Source organism: Polistes fuscatus, unplaced genomic scaffold (genome assembly GCF_010416935.1).
Source record: "Polistes fuscatus isolate 324 unplaced genomic scaffold, CU_Pfus_HIC Scaffold14, whole genome shotgun sequence".
Lineage (NCBI taxonomy): Eukaryota > Metazoa > Arthropoda > Insecta > Hymenoptera > Vespidae > Polistes > Polistes fuscatus.
In genome coordinates, this window is record NW_025113042.1 from 2586641 (window position 1) to 2604887 (window position 18247).

Sequence of the window (18247 nt, forward strand, 5' to 3'; positions counted from 1 at the left end):
CTTTAGTCTCTTCCTGATCAAACAAAGCTAGACAAACGATCAATACGCAAACGTGAGTCACTATTTCTAAACAATATTCCGATTTACTCGAATAAAGAAGATTTTCTTCTTTCTTTTGTATTTTATTTTATATATTTTATTTTTTTTTTTATTAATTTGCTTCATGGTATTAATTAAACTTTCGAGACTATGAATCGGCTTTGATAAGAAAAAAATTTCAATTGTCATTCTTTAGTCCCTTACCCTTTTTCCTCTCTTTTCTCTTCCCCTCTTTTATCCCTTTCCCTTCTTTACTTTAACCCTCGAAGAGCTCACGATAATTGGTCTGGTTGTAAAAATTATCTACTACCACTACAGTGACAACTCAACAGTGTAAACCATTTTCCGATAAACTACGTCGTTGTTAAAATCTTTCCTCTTCCCTGAACATAATCTTTTAAGCGTAATAATACACACGAAGGTATCAGGGCTGTCCAATTATTTTGATTTTCTTCGGGACCTTACACAATATAAATAAATAAATGTTTAATTAATATTTTATACGCTAGAGCGAGTTTACTTATATAAATTTTCCTTTATTTTATAAATATATTTTTAACGTTACGCATATACCGAACTTCCTGCTATTTTCTATGGTGTTTTTCTTTATTTTTTTCTTCTTTTTTTGTTGCGTTCATAAAACTATTACATTTCAGTCGCATTACTTTACTTCACTGAGTCAAATATTGGACACCCTTTATTTTTTTTCTATGCAAATGCAATAACTTTGTTTTATTCTTCTTTTATAGTAATCTTGAATTATTTTATAATAAATAAAATAATATCTACTCCCCTCTCTTATTCTTTCGTATAAAATTTTGATAATTTACGGGATAGAAAATGATTTTAGAATTTGTTTAATAAGCGAGAATTAGAAACAAATATTAATGAAATATCTGAGATATATTAAAACGAACGTATTTTAAATTATGTTAGTCGTTCTAGTGAGGCGAATGTACTTTCAGGATCGATTCCTACCAATGCTATGACATCCTGTCGAATATAGAATTTATTATCGTGGATATTCCAAGGAAAAAGAGAAGATAAAAATATCTGAAGACATCTTCCACGGTCATAGATATTCCATAATATGCATTATATAAAACGGTTCAACGAACCGATCGATCGAGTTACTACCAAAGATTTTATTTTTATCACAATTTTTGCGTCTCTTTCTTCTCTCTCTTTATTTCTTTTTTTTTTCTTTCATATCAATCTACGTTTTGTAATAAAAATATTAAAAATAATGTATTCAGGCAAACGTCATTAGTTTCTTTTCTTTGTGAACAGTAAGATTTTGAGTGTGCGTATCGCAAAATATATTTTTGAAAATAATATTAGGAAAAATAAATTCTCATTATATTTATTTATTTATCGATATTACTTTGAGTATGCATTTTCTTCTTTTCTGTTCTCTTTTAATTTTCTCTCTCTCTCTTCGTCACTCCTATTTTTACGAATAATACATTCGAATCGTGTATGTATATATATATACATATACGTGTGTATATATGTATGCTAGTATGTATGCACTTATGTAAGTACTTACTCGTAACAGTTTGGGACTATGTAGCTACACGGTAACCTTAATTGATTGGAAAATTTAATTAAAACCGACAGTTGATGGTTTCTACGACGTGACATCTATCCTTCCTAAAGCTCGTTCTATCAAATCTATCACGAGTTGTTATCAAATGGACCGATGTTTTTAACTAATTTACAACTAATTTACTAAAACGTTATAGAAAATAAAAGAAATTGCTTAAGATAAAATAGACAAATAATAGTATTGTAAAACGAACAAAATTATAATTTCAAAATATAAAATCAATTACGGTGATTTGCATCGAAATAATATACAGAATAAAATAAAAATTATATATATAAAATAAATGAGAATAAAAATTATAATATCAAATTGAAAACCAATCTCATGGCGTTTGTATAATATTAAAAACATCTATTACTTTTGAATGTATATAAATGAATAGAAATAAAAATTATAACGTAGAAATAATGATTCAAAATATATTCGTTTTACATTGAAATTGAATGTTGTGAAACGCGAATATTAAATTTTAACGTATACGTATATACGAAACAAAAAAACAAAATAAAGAAAGAAAGAAAGAAAATCAAAAACCAACGAATTCGTTCAAATTACTTGCCGAACCATTATCTATGAAATTCGTGGTAGGAAGCGATGGTTCTGCAAATTGATGAAAGAGGATCCCATATAACGTAGACAGACGGTACACATAAGAGGTTCTTCTCTACAAGTGCTGAAGGAAAGGGCACTCAAAACTCTGTGCAACTTACCTCCTATCTCGTTTACACAAGACTTGAGGTTTTAGAGACGTGCCGTAACTTGGTACACCTATGTATGTAAATGAATATACATACGCATATATATATGTATGGATTTATTATGTGTACACATTGACAGTGCAAATTTATTTGAGTTAGCACAAGCGGGGCAACTTTTTCCAAGTCATTTTTATTTTAATAGAAAAGAAAAGAAAAGAAAAGAAAAAAAAAACAAAGAAAGAATATTACCAATACCAAGATTTTGTACACCTATTCAATTAATATATAGAATTTCATTCGATCTATGAATTAATAATTAAAGATAAAAAAAAGAAAGAAAGAGATAGAGAGAGAGTGTGTGTAGTGTGTTCAGCGAGTTCGTTAAACTACGAAGAATATATTAAAATCCTTGTATTAAGTTATAAATTATAATCGCAATTAGAAAGTTTCTTTTCCTAGGATCATCGCGTGAGATATGCGGACACACAGATACACAGTATAGTTGTCTCAGTGTATTATGATATTATTCATTGTATAGATCCTTAGAAAATAATAGAAAGTTTATTTTATTCAATAGATAAAATGTGATAATGATTAAATTAAATTCTATATATGATAATTAAATGATGAACATTTATTTCGAATAATCTAAATTGTAACACGCGAGAAAAAATATTTCTTCAGTACAGATAAGACATCTCTTAAAATTGATAAGATTAAATTAAAACCCCTGGTATATAGTAAAACGTGTTTCTCAAGAAAATGAAACATTGTTCGATTCTAATATGAAGACGTCAAAGTTACTAATTATAATAAAAAAAAAAAAAAAAAACAGAAAGAAAGGTAGGAAGGGGGCGTAGAAAAGTGAAAAGATACGAGATAAGAGATTAAGAATAAAACTACTTTCTCTCTCCCCCCACCCAATTTTTCTTTTGGTTAATTTAACCCAGGTTTGCACGTGTTACACCGACTGACGTTTCTTGAAATCCCTAGGATAAAACTTCGTAAAATAAACAAATAAAAAGAAAATATTTATAAAAATAAATAAGAAGGAAGAATAGATGTGAAATCGAGTTAACCTAAAGTCATTTTGTTTGTTCCTTTAGGCCTGCACTTGCGGAGCATCGAGGAGCCGAGGATGACGGCGGAAACGGCAGCTCCTTGTCTGCAGGGGGTGCAAGGGGTGCAGGGCGTTATGGCGGCGGGTCAGGGTATGTTGCAACAGGTGCAAGATGGAAAATCAACGGGAAGTTATTACACCTCGACTACGACCGTATACGATCCGGAATATGCACGAATGGAAGCCTGGTTGGACGAGCACCCTGATTTCGTCAACGATTATTTCCTCAGGTTTGATTTTACGAATCAAATTTATTATATAACACCGTTATTTACTTTATTTTTTTTTCTATAATTGTAATATTAGGCTGAACCATAAGTTCGTGCATTTTCTTTTTTTCTTTTTCATAATTAATATAAAGTAATTTCATTGACTTGATCCAACAAAAATTGTGTACTTATTTGAAACAAACCTAATGAACTCACGAATTTTGTGATTTCACCCTAATAAGTACTTTATTTGATGTTATCTACCTCCCCCTTCCCCCTCCTACCACCACCCTCGATAAATAAATAGTACGAGATCGAATTGTTAGGTGGATTAAAGTTTCTTCTTTGATAAATACAGGCTTAGAAATATATTTATTACTAATATCGAGGATATTTAAAATATGATTGTATAGGTAAGATATCTATGAGATATGAATGCACATTGATTATTCCCCATAGAGTACTTACTAATAAGTCCAAGACCGAGTTGGAAGGTACAATAGTCGTGGGCGTATCTGAATTATGTCGATACCACGAATATTAATGGTTCCTGTTTAACGCTTGGGTCCTATAATAATGTCGGTATATATATATATGTATATTGCATTCCACTTTGTTATTACATTATCGTTGAATTATTCGGAAACGAGGTGAAACGCGATTGCAAAAGAAACAGGAAAGAAAATTCTAATCGACGAATTTGTACAAAACAATGTGTTTTGTGTGTTTATTTAATTAATAATCTTAAATTAATGATTACTTCAATTTGATATAAGAAACGAAGATACTAAGAAAGAAATTAACGTAGATTACAAATTTTCAACGTAATCTTTTTTTATTTACGAGTTTAACGAGTTTGATTATAGGCTCGTACAAAGTGCAGCGAGTTGGTATAGTTACAAACAAACAAATATGATTAATAAATTTATTCGTTCGTTGGATCGACAAAGAATGATTAATTTTGTATGAAATATAAAATCTACTTGAATGTATATAATAGATCATTTTTCGGTGATTGTCGATGAAAAATAACAGTTAGGATGTTACGCGCGACGTCATCCGTTGCATATCGAATGCGTAGTTGCACCGTGGTGTGTTCCTGTCAATTATGCAAACGACTAAATTAATGACGACAGCGCGCAATCCGCACATCCGCGTCATAATGTCGGTACGAGGTAGAAATACGTTATCAGATAAATAGTAACTCTAACTAACTAACCAACTATTCCGACGTAATATTGATTTTTCCTTTGTTGCCTATGTTTGGGGTTGAAATAGTCTAATTATTTCAAATGCGAAAAAATAGAATTTTTTGTTTTTTAATATATGAATATTGTCATTTTGAATTTGTCATTTTGCATTTTTCTCTGTCGCGTTCGTTAGGAAGGTGACACGACAAACGGTAGACATGTGGTTGGTGTCGCATGCGACACCAACGTCCTCATCGAGCAGTTGCATAGAACTGTCTAGTCCAACACACGCCGGTGGTTCATCGTCATCTGGTCGAGGTGCTTCAAGTGGTGGCTCTGGTGCTACCACCCCGGTCAGGAAGATCTCTGCTCATGAATTTGAGCGAGGCGGTCTTTTGAAACCAATCGTCAATACGATCGACGGTACACCCACGTTCCTCAGTGTTTCTTCCGGTGAAACTGATCAATCGAGTGGACAACCGGTTGGTTCCACTAATTCTGCACGAACCCAAAGACGATCTAGGCACGAGCTCAGGCATCTCGACGAGAAGGATCTCATTTTCGAACTGGTTCGTTTATTTTCCATTTTTGTTTGTTTGTTCAATAAACTAACAACATCTCTCTAATCGATATATTAATATAAGTATATTATTATTTAATCGCGTTAAACAGGTAAAGGACATTTGTAACGAGCTGGACGTAAGATCATTGTGTCACAAGATCCTTCAAAACGTGAGCACTTTGCTTCACGCCGATCGCGGTTCATTGTTCCTGGTCCAAGGCGAAAGAGGTGGCGGACACATACCATTATTGCAAAATCACGATACTAGCATTAACAATAGCGATAACAATGGAAGTTCTCGAAGATTCGGCAACCAAAGTTGCGGTCAATCCTACTCGAGAAGTAGGTGTCTCGTTTCTAAACTCTTCGACGTTTGTTCGAGGTCAACCCTACTCGAGATGGAAAAGAAAGACGAAATCAAGATTCCTTGGGGTACTGGGATTGTTGGTTACGTTGCTGAAAGTGGAGAACCCGTCAACATACCAGACGCTTATAAGGTTTGCTATTTAACATTCTTTACCTTCGAAGATTACTCTTAATTAAAATGACTTTATAAAGTTGTTTAAATTGCTCTTGGATTACTTTTCTCATTGGTTGTTGTTTCGTTCAAAACTGTAAGATAATTAAAACTAAATGATTTCGAATCGTTAAGGATTCGAGGTTTAATCGAGAGATCGATGCACTTACGGGATACAGAACGAGAGCACTCTTGTGCATGCCGATCAAGGATTGCAACGGTGACGTTGTCGGAGTTGCCCAGGTCATCAACAAACTCGGCGGAGAGGCACAATTCACCGCGCAGGACGAAAAAGTATTTGCCGGTTATTTGCAATTTTGCGGTATCGGTTTGAGGAACGCTCAGTTATACGAGAAAAGTCAATTGGAAGTTAAAAGGAATCAGGTAAGTAATAACAGAAAAGAACAACTTTTGTTATTGACAAAAGTCTGGTTATTATATTTTTTCCACGTTTATACTATTGATAGACATAAATATCTATAGGTATGTTTAATAAAGGATCGTTACGTCTACGACAGGTGCTGTTGGATCTAGCTAGAATGATCTTCGAGGAACAAAGTACGATAGAACATATGGTCCTCAGAATTTTAACCCACACGCAATCTTTAATTCAATGCCAACGTGTACAGGTACGAATTTATTCATCCTCATTTACCTTTTTCTTTTTCTTTTTCTTTTTTCTTTACTTTTCGTACTTTAAATATCATTGCAACACGATGTACCTGCATAAGTATTTTCTTTTTTTTTTTTATAACATAGTACAATTGTTTGGAATGTTTTCTTACGTTATCGACAGGTATTATTGGTTCATAAGGCATCGAAAGGAAGCTTTTCACGCGTCTTCGACTTCGAGGCTAACGATCTTACCGGCGAAGATTCTGATTCTCGTACGAGGTAAGCAAAATATCAAATATTAAATATATTTTTATTATTCATTTATTTATTTATTTATTTATTTATTTACGATATCACAAATTAACACCGAACCGTATCACGACGAACAGTTTTTGATGAAATTTTTCAATGAAAATATTTCCCATTAGACAGACGTCGTTTCATTTCTTACAATAATTGTTTTTTAATTTATTGGACTAAACAAAAAAATAAATCGTCGTTAGGTTTGGTGTTAAATAATAATAATATAATAATAATAATAATAATAATAATAATAATAATAATAATAATAATATGATAATAAAAAGAAAAAAAGAAAAAAGAAAGCGAGTAAGAAAAAGAGAAAAATAGAAAGAGCTTATAAGACGAATTAAAAATAAATAAAATGAAAAAGAAAAAAAAATTGTTTTATATACAAAAACAAAAAGAAAAAAGAAATCTTAAATAATATTTACACGGTTGAGAATCAATCATCTAACGTTGCCGTTTTATCGTTTCGTAGTCCGTTCGAGAGTAGATTTCCTATAAACGTCGGCATCACCGGATACGTGGCGACGACAGGCGAGGTGAGATTAAACTTTCTCTTTCCATCATCGAATTATTAAAGTAAAAAAAAAAAACAAACCAAAAAGAATAAACATAAAAAGAAAAAAGAGTACGTAGTACAACGACGACTTAGTCGAATAATTTTTAACAAAAAAAAAAAAAATAAGAGAAATAGAAAAGAAAAAACTAATAATCCACCTTGAGTTTTCTTTTTTTTTTCTTCGCCTTTTTTTTTTGGATTTAAATAAATTAATATATGTAATAAAAAAAAAAACGTATTCTCCTTACCGAGAGATGACAAATTGAATAATTTTCGAACGAACATACGTACATACGATCGAATTTAAATATCCATTTAAGATTGATTTACAATTAGTAATGTTACTTATTTGTTATGGAAAATAAGTATGAATTTGACATCAGTTATGCGTATAATTATAGCAACTTTGTTGGATCTTGAAAAAGCAACGATTTTTGTTTCCAACTTTACACACAGTTAATACAAGTTTATTAGAATAATATAATACGATATATTGTGCAAAACGAAAGGGAGAAGTTTCACGTACAATTCCAAAAAAAGGAAAAAAAAAATAAATTATAGAAAGGGTATATATATATATATATATAAGAAAAGTTTTGAGCCTACCGCGGGAAGGCTTGAAAAGTTTTGACCCCCAGGCCACGAGGAGAACTGAAAAGTTTCGAGCCAAGTACCAACCAGAAGGGTTGAAAACTTTTAAGCTTGCCACGGCGTGGGAAACCATAAAGCTCAAAACTTTTCAATCCCTCTCGTGTGATTGGATGAAGTATTTCTTTTCAACTCACCCCTTCAACTCATCCCCTCACCGTCATGTATAATTTTTTTTATAATTTCTTTGTCTCGAATTAAATATGGGGTGTATCAAAAATTAATATCTACAGAATGATTATGTTATCGATTATGTTTCTTTTGGCAACGAATCGTGATGAAACTTGAGTTACATAGGACGATAACAAAAAAAATATTATGGTACTCGTTGATAAGGGTACTTGAGAAAAAAATCATCGGTGCAAAATGCGACGAGGAAACTGGTTAATGTAGAAAATTACATAACGTTTAAATTAAATGACGTCAATTATTATACACAGTAGTACGTATATTATTAACGTCATAAGATTGCATCTATTAAGATGAGCAGCCGGTCACGTGGCGAGTATGGATAAGGATCTAATCGCGTTTAAAATACTAATTTGTAAGTGGCAGGTCTGATTGGAAAAACCGTTGACTAGACGAAGACGTAGGTGAGAATACGACGATATTGGAATAAATTTTTAATGAAATATAATAGCTAGGAAACATTGGTGGTGGTGGGATTTCGTATTTGCATATTGGTACACTAACTCTAATATCATTAATAATAATAAACTGTACATAATGTATTTTTCCATCTTAACGTGAAACGACTTGTTATATAAGAGAATTCGCGTTCAACTTTTTCCCTTTCGTTTTCTTTGAAACGTTTAAATATTGGGTCTAACTGCTTGCACAGTGTATATATACCTAAAAGGGGGATCCCATAAAATGTGTAAAGTTTACCAAAAAAAAAAAAATTAAAAAAAACACAATGTTTCAAGATCCGATAAAGTCTTTGTTAGATCTATTAAAAATAAATTTGAATAATTTGAATAAATGTTTATAATAATAAATTGTTTGATATATTATTTCAGACGGTCAGTATACCAAACGCTTACGAAGATCCAAGATTTGATCCATCGGTGGACGAAGGTACGGGTTTCCGACATCGTACCATTCTCTGCATGCCCATAAAGAATTCATCCGGGCAAATAATTGGGGTTATACAACTGATCAACAAATTCGATGATCTACAATTTACGAAAAACGACGAGAACTTTGTCGAGGCGTTCGCCATTTTCTGCGGCATGGGCATACACAATACGCACATGTCAGTATGTGAAATCAAATTTATCGAAATTATTAACATGTATTTTTTATTTTTTTTATTTTGTACGTGTATACGTGTGTGTGTATATATATCATATATATATATATATATATATATATATATGTATATGTTGTTAATTACAATTTTATTTTTACAGGTACGAGAAAGCTATAGTAGCGATGGCCAAACAAAGTGTAACCTTGGAAGTATTGAGTTACCATGCATCGGCTTCTTTAGAGGATGCTCAAAGACTGAGGGTTAGTCTCTTCTTTATAATTTCTTATAAATACGTATATATATATATATATGTATTTACTTAAATAGACCATTATAGGGATTAAGAAGAAAAGGAGAGTTTAAAATGATGATGTTTATCTTGGCTAATGGTATTACGTTGTTCTTATAATCTCAACTAGGTTATTCGGAGTAAAGTAATTTCCGATTAAAGGATATTTCTCAATAAAGAACGAAATTACTTTTCTGAATTCGATTTAACAATTTTAATAATAATTATCAAATCTTTAAATATTATCAATCGCATTTTGATTATTTTTTATATACATTTTTATTGTTGTTTTTGTTCGCAGGGATTAAGAGTACCATCCTCGGCGCATTTTCAATTACACGACTTCAAATTCGATGACATTTACATGGAGGATGACGAAACTCTAACAGCATGTTTAAGAATGTTTCTTGATCTTGACTTTGTCGAACGTTTTCACATTGATTACGACGTATTATGTCGATGGTTGCTAAGCGTTAAAAAAAATTATCGTAACGTAACTTATCACAATTGGCGACACGCCTTCAATGTCGCACAAATGATGTTCGCAATATTAACAGTGAGTCAATCTCAATCGATTACGTTACACATTAATTAAATCTTATCTCAGTGTCGTTATTTTAAAAATGTATATATATATATATATATTGATATAATGAAATTTTATTTATTTCTGTTTTTATTTTTTAATGATACGTAGGCTACACAATGGTGGAAGGTTTTCGGTGAAATCGAATGTCTGGCATTGATAATTGCTTGTCTTTGTCACGATCTTGATCATCGTGGTACTAACAATTCATTTCAAATCAAGTAAGTATATATATATATAATTAATTAATGAAAATTAATTGTATCGAATTTAATCATACGATTTAGATATTATTTTTTATAACGATAGATATTTTAAAATAATTCTTCATTGATTTGTTATATTTTTGTGTTTTTAAAAGGGCTTCCTCACCCTTGGCACAACTTTATTCAACTTCAACGATGGAACATCATCATTTCGATCAATGTTTGATGATACTAAGCAGTCAGGGTAATCAAATATTATCTAATCTATCACCGGAAGAATATTCTCGAGTGGTAAAGGTTCTCGAGGAAGCTATACTATCGACGGATCTTGCTGTATATTTTCGAAAAAGGGGAGCCTTTTTCAGTCTGGCACGAGGTGGCGGTTATAATTGGGCATACGGTGATCATCGTGAACTTTTGCGCGGCATGCTGATGACCGTATGCGATTTGGCGGCCATTACGAAACCGTGGGAAGTTGAAAAAAGGGTTGCCGAATTAGTTAGCAGCGAATTTTTCGAACAGGGTGATATCGAAAGGCGAACGTTAAATATTACCCCTATCGTAAGTATTTCATTATTTATAACTTTGAATTATCGTTTCGTTTATTTTTATATTGGGTTGGCAACTAAGTGTGATTGCAGATTTTTCTTTATTATATAAAATTATAAATATTTTTAATTTATTTTAATAATTTCTTCCTCTTTATAATTTCTTTATATATATATAATATATTATTGAATATTATTATTTTTGTTTATTATTGCAGGATATTATGAATAGGGAAAAAGAGGACCAATTGCCGATCATGCAAGTTGGCTTCATCGATTCGATTTGCCTTCCCATTTATGAGGTATCTATTAATAATTCAACAATTTTTGTTGTCTTTTAATTTATCCTAATTTTCGGAGTTATTAAATATGTCATGAGTTTAGCTCTTTATACATATTTTATTTTACATTTAAATATATTCAAGAATTATCTCGTTTATATCAAACAAAAAATATATTCTAAACGATACCAAATTGTAAAATTGAGGATATGAATTTTCAAACATTCTTTTCCTCATAGTTGCATTTCTGGTTTTCCCATATTAAATTAATTTTTAATGCTTAATTATACTTTTCTTTTAGGCATTCGCAATACTATCGGAAAAATTGGAACCCTTGGTCGAAGGTGTGAGGAATAACAAACGACATTGGATCGAAATCGCGGAATCCAAATGTTCGACAGAAAATTGCACGAATCACGATAGGACGTCAACACCATCAGACGATGATAACGAAGAGATCAACGAACAGGCGGACCAATAGTCATTAAAAAAAAAAATATATATATATGTCAGTGTCCTACGATTAAAAAAAAAGCTTCATTTAAAAACGTTTTTTGATAAACGTATTTCGATTGAATCGAATTGACAAGAGAGACGAACGTAATGAAAATTTCCATTTGAATGTATACGCTTTAATGTGAAATTTTCTTTTCCATTCGTCATTCGCAACGCGTTAGTGTTTTTCTTTCTTATTATATTATTTTTTTTCTCTCTTATGTCAAAGTATCTTATTCCTATTACATTCTATTATATTATATTATATTGCGATTACTTTGACGCGAGTAAAAAAAAGAAAAAAAGTAATTAGATAAGAAAAAAAGCAAACACACAATTAAAAAATAAAAGAAACAAAGTGAAATATCAAACAATCGTCTGCTACATCGTCGTTCGTTGCAATGAAGAATTAAACGTTTAATTAAAACAAAATTACAATAATAATAATAATAACGACAACGTGTATAAAGAGAGAGATCGATACGATAATATTGATTGATTAATTTAATTTAATTTAATTTAATTTAATTTAATTAATTAAAAGAAACAAAAGAGTATATGGAAAAATAAATAAATAAATAAATAAGAGAACGTTCGATCTTCGTCCTCTCTTCGACAAAAGAGAAAAAAGAAAAGAAAAGAAAAAAGAAAAAGGACAAAAATAAAAAGAAATAAGACAGATCGATTCTGAGATATGCTACTATTGTACCTGACCCGTATCGTACCTATATATACTAATGACAATATTTCTACGTTCGAGAGAGGATGGAGAGGATGATACGAGAAATAAAAAAAGAAAACAAACATTACAACAACAAGAAAAAGAACCGAAAGAAAAAGAAAGCAACATGAATTAACAAACGATATAAATACATTTTTTAAAATAACTATTAAAAATCATTTTCGAAAAGAAAAGATAAAAAAAAGAAAAAGAAAAAGATTATAAGGGAAAACGAAATGAGATTTAATGTACGACGAATCTGATTCGTTTTCCATTTTTTTTCTCTAGCGTTATTAATTTTTGGTCTTGCTTGTACTACACATTTACGTATTAGGATCTCTTGTAAAACCAATGGATGCAAACTGAATGTGCATAATGACGCTGATCGTATGTTTACGCGTGTCCTCTGTGTGTATGCAGTGTGCGTACGAATGCATGTATGTATGTATGTAAGTATATGTGCGTGTAATTAATTATATTATATATATATATATTCGTATACCAAAGTGCACATTAAAAAATCGTCTATGTTCAACTAAAATTCACTGACTTAAACTTTTGGCATAAAAACTTATCTAATTTACATAGTTTAATATTTCCTATACGATTCAGGAAAAAATTCACTTATACATTTTATCGCAAAAAAAGAAAAGAAAAAAGCATTAACGAAGAGAAAGCTTTTCAAATGCTTTTTTTTTCTCTCTCATAAACCTGGATTCGTTCTTCCCATTGAAATTATTTATTCGACGAGCTTTAAATTAATTTAGAAAAGAGGTTAATGACCTTTTGGTTAATCATAGACGATCTATCGAAGTTGATCGCAAAGCGACTACGAGAACTATACTTTATCGATTATCCTCGTTCACGTTCGTTAAAATATAATGAATTAATTATTAATCCTTCGACATTGCGCCGAAATAGAGAATTTATGTCTCTCTCTCTTCTCTTTTTTTTTAATCTCCTTTTTAACTTTTTATCTTTTTCTTTTCCTTTCGCTTTCCTTAATTTGCTCTTTTTTCTTCTCTTCTGTTTCTTAAAACAATTTTCGACCGCTAGGTTGCTGTCATTTTGTAAAAAAGTCACAGTCTCGAGTATTTTCTTTTTTTTCTTAGTCCACGTACAAAGCACTGTTTTTATTCTCGTTCGCATAAATCTTGTTTTAAACGCTAAACGCTCTGATATCACTGATTGAGACTGCTGTTGGAAATAATGTTAGATGTTAATGTACAGCTTTTATTATCTCGTCTTCCTTTTTTTTAAATCTCGTCTTTGGCAAAAATTTCTGAAAAAAAAAAAAAAAAAAAAAAAAAAAAAATTACTTAACGCGCATCTTTAATAATAAAATTAGAATCCACGCGACGATTGAAAATTATTCAAATTAATTACTGTTAAATAGAAAAAAAAAAGGAAAAAAAGAAAGAAAGAAATAAATAAATGAATAAATAAAAATTGTAGAATATAAAATGAAAAAGAGAACGCACGGAGTGTGTCGTATATAAAAATCGAACATATCATTTTTTTCATAAGCTTAATCGTGTCCAAATTATAAAAATAATAATGATAATATTAATTATAATATATTAATAATAATTATAATAATAAAATAATAATAATAATAATAATCTGAAAAATAATCGGGTTTAAGGATCTGATAAATTATTATATTTACACATATATAATTCTTATAATCATTCTTGATCGATATAATTCGATATAACAATTGACATATTAATTATGATATCAAACAATGATGAACATTTTTGTCTACTTTCCAAGTACACTTCAAAAGCTTGAAAAAAGACATTACGGGAATCATACTAATCAAATTTTATTATAAGGACCAAAATATATTGCAGAACTTGAAATTTTGACGAAATAAATGAAGTGAACTTTGGAAAAAGATGGTCGACGTGTACTCGCAATGGAAAAAGAAAAAAAGTAAAAAAATAATATTAAAAAAGCAACAAAAAAAGAAAATAACATGTAAAGAATGTTCAATTTCAATTATTTGTTATTATTTTTTTGTCTCACATAACGAGAACGAAACTTTAACGGTCGATATAAAGAAAAAAACAAAAAGAAAAAAAAGGATATCTATTATTATTATTATTATTTAGATTTAGGAAGATGCGCCTAGTGAATGTGTGATCGTAAGTTAATTTGTACGTCATTTTAATTGTACGTTAGTTCGCGTTTTTCTTTTTCTACGTGTTGTTCCTCTTGTATCTGCGAAGATAAAACCTATTGTTATTTTTTTTTTTTAATTATTATTATTATTATTATTATTATAATTATTATTATAATCGATCACGGAACTTTAGTCCTTGTTACACCTGATAGCGAAAAGAAAAAAACAACAAAAACGGTAAAATATCAGAGACGCGAAAAATAACTGAGAAATATTAGAGAAAGATGTGATTTTAAAAGAAGTAGAATAAAAAGATGAAGAAAAATATGATGATGGGTTGTGTGAAAGAGTAGAAAAAAAACAAAAAAGAAAAAAATAATGGGATGTTGCGTTGTACAATATGTTCTGTAAATTATTGATTACGAATACGAAGGTGTGCGATGATACAGTATATATATATATATATACTTATGTATGTAGAAGACCGTTTACGATTTACAGTAGCACGAAAGTCATATATTATATGAACGATATCTAATATATTAAAAAGAAAAACTAAGTTATATGCGATAAACGTAAAGAAAAAAGAAACAAAAAAGAAAAAAAAAAACACAAAAAGGAAGAGTTGTCCTATCGATTTTTCTACCTTATATCCTTCAATCAATGATCCTTTAAGTTACGACAATGATCGATAATACAAAACGTATTGCAATTTGGTATTTAAAATATAAAAAGATAGTACAAGACGATAACTATCGAGATAATTTCGATGAGTTATAAAAAAGTGATAAAATAGATAGAAGGAGGTTGAGTTTTTCTTTCCTTCATCTTCTTTCTCTATGATTTATCTTGAAAACGAAAAAGAAAAAAAAAAAAGAAAAGGAAAAAAATCTGATAAAATTCTAAGTCCTCCCCATACCACCGATACAACTAACACCGTTCCCTTTTTATTTTCCTTTTATCATCTCGTAACGGTGATTCTTTTCAAGATAGATGATTTCCTTTTGAAAATAATAGATAGTAGTTTGCGGATAAGATGATGCACTTAAACGTTTGCTTTTTACCTTTCCAAGTGGATCAACTAATTGGATCTTAAAAAAAGGTTTTCTCGAGTGGTCTGAGGGGTTTGAGCAAAAGTGACAAAATGGGTTGTTGAGTTTGATGGGATGGGATGAGATAAGTTGAGATGAGATGAGATGAGAGAGAGAGAAGAGTGGTCACGAAACTGAAAAGCACGTTGTCGTACTCGTTGTCGTTGTCGTTGTCGTTGTCGTTGCCAAGCACGATGCATACGACGACTGATCCCTTCGAGTTACGATCGATAGTTGACAAATTGTGTGTGTGTGTCGCGATGTAGGTCAATCGAACGACACATTGGTCGAAAGAAGAATGTTTGCAAGCTCATTCGAACGGGACCTTGATTAACGTTGCCAAATGCCCTCCAAATAACAACTCAATGAACAATCATCTTCTTATCGATAATTATCAAATCATCTTATTAAAGTGAACCAGAAGTTCGTAAGTTTGGAAGAATGTAATATTTCCTACGTAAATTTTACAACAAAAATAATTCATTATGCAGTTTCAAAGTAAATTTTTAAAACAATAAATTCACGAACTTTTGCTTCACTCTAATATTTTATCTTTCTATTATCTTTTGTTATTAACGTACACACATACGCATATATTCTAATCATCTAATAGGAAAATAGTTCGATAACGTTGTTTCATTTGAAAAATTGTTTCTATTTGCAATTATTTACAATCCGTAATTTATCAATTTGTCTTTTTAATTTATCTTCTTTATTTTTTCAAAGTTTAAATATAACGTGGAAATAATTGTATGTTTTTTCTTTTTCTTTTTTTTTTTTTGAAAATCAAATTTACATTTTATTTTTCGTTATTGTCGAAAAAACTTGTTAAAAAAGATTAACGTCAAAACTTTTTCATTGATCCTCTCGTCATATATTATATAAATAATTAGAGATGTCATAAGTTAATTGCTTCGATCGGTCCGATATAAATAGATGTAATATATTAACACTTTTTTACATTTTATTTATAATAAACAAGTTAACGATGTTTTATCTTTTATGTCTTTGTGTTTTTTTTAATGTCTTAACTTTTTTTTTTTTTTAAATTCACGTCATTTTCTACACGTTCGTATAGATAAATCTTCATTACGTATATGTTATTGTTAGTTTTGCTATTACATAATCGTGTAATTAGTTCGTATTCTGTATTCCAAATTTAAAATCGAAGTATTGTTCGTTGCATTATACAACGACCACGCATTTACAACAGCTGTGTTGAGTAAAATTTCGAAAACTAACTTATCTTCTTGTAACACTTGTGAAAGTTTTTCTAAATTAATAATAATAATAATATTCTATCATTTGATACGACACGTTTACAGTTAATGATTTATCATCATTATAGTCAGAAATTATTGTTCGTTTTATGCGATCGTGTTTTTTTTTTTTTTTTTTTTTTTTTTTTTAATTTTTCCTTATATCCACTGTTATTTATTAAACGTTTAATGGAATATTTGGAATAAAATATTAATAACGATTAATATTTTAACAATTGTTCCAAATATCATTATAGATCGTATCAATGTACAATGAATGATTATAGTTTTACGTCATTTTATCTTTTACATTAATGAGAAAAAATATCATTTCGCGTTGAAAATTTTTCATGTAACATTTAAATAGAATTATATTTTCCTACGGATTTGAATTTGATTTGAAATCACACGTTTATAACACATATAATTATTTATTTCTTTAAGTTATGTTCTTGATATTATTATTATTGACGATAATATTACTAATGTAAGTTCAATTCTATAATTACAAGTATTTGAATAAAGATAAATATGTAAATATAGGTACACGTGAAAGAGATAGAAAGTATTTTATTTAACTTCTTATTTAAATCGTCGAATCATCAGATCTAAATTATTGCCAGAATCGATTATTTTCTTAGCAACTTCTTTAGATACCAAATCACTTATTGATTTTCCATTCACATTGAGAATCACATCATTTGCTCGTAAACCACATGTAAAGGCTGGGCTATTGATCGTAATCTTTTTTTTTTAAAAGAAAAAAGAAAAAAAGAGAAAAAAAATCATAAAACAATATCACATTATACAATAATCAATAATTGTAAGAATATAATTTTTGACGATTGAAAACAACAAACGATTTCGTTAGAATAATTTCTTTCTTTTGTTTTGTTTTTTCTTTTTTTTCTAAAACGACTCGAACGTGAAACGATAATTTAATTAATCATATACATATTTAATAAAAACGAACATAGAGCGAATGTTATAAAAAAAATTAATACCTTTTTCGAAAAATAAGAATAATAATTAGAAAGAAGAAATAATATCAATATTAATGATAAAACGAATAAAAGTAAATCCTTTAAAATCATCATTCTCACGTTAGATCGATATTATGAAATAGATAATAAAATGTTTATCTAACCTCTGTATAAATCATACCTTGGTAACTGTTATAGGAAAAGCGAAATTTGCACCACCGTTAATACTAAAACCCCAAGGTTCATGACAATTTTCTTTGCGCAAAGTAAATCTCAATATTTCCATGGTTATAATCAATTGTAATTTAAACTGAAATATCTGAAATCGAAGATATA

General features: G+C 29.7%; 1 protein-coding gene across 7 annotated transcripts in view; it reads left to right on the forward strand.

Annotated features, from left to right (window-relative positions):
- LOC122514160 (dual 3',5'-cyclic-AMP and -GMP phosphodiesterase 11-like) overlaps window positions 1-12161 on the forward strand; it is a 67172-nt gene extending 55011 nt beyond the window's left edge. For all 7 annotated transcript variants that reach the window (XM_043630825.1, XM_043630821.1, XM_043630824.1 and 4 more), the window contains 14 exons: window positions 3453-3696; window positions 5059-5434; window positions 5538-5924; window positions 6080-6328; window positions 6463-6573; window positions 6741-6838; window positions 7341-7404; window positions 9092-9327; window positions 9485-9584; window positions 9915-10169; window positions 10311-10420; window positions 10561-10966; window positions 11172-11255; window positions 11536-12161. In XM_043630825.1, the coding sequence (XP_043486760.1) occupies window positions 3485-3696; window positions 5059-5434; window positions 5538-5924; window positions 6080-6328; window positions 6463-6573; window positions 6741-6838; window positions 7341-7404; window positions 9092-9327; window positions 9485-9584; window positions 9915-10169; window positions 10311-10420; window positions 10561-10966; window positions 11172-11255; window positions 11536-11715 (2868 nt within the window). In that variant the 5' untranslated portion in view covers window positions 3453-3484 and the 3' untranslated portion in view covers window positions 11716-12161. The remainder of the gene's footprint in view (window positions 1-3452; window positions 3697-5058; window positions 5435-5537; window positions 5925-6079; window positions 6329-6462; window positions 6574-6740; window positions 6839-7340; window positions 7405-9091; window positions 9328-9484; window positions 9585-9914; window positions 10170-10310; window positions 10421-10560; window positions 10967-11171; window positions 11256-11535) is intronic.
- The last annotated feature ends 6086 nt before the right edge of the window (window positions 12162-18247 follow it).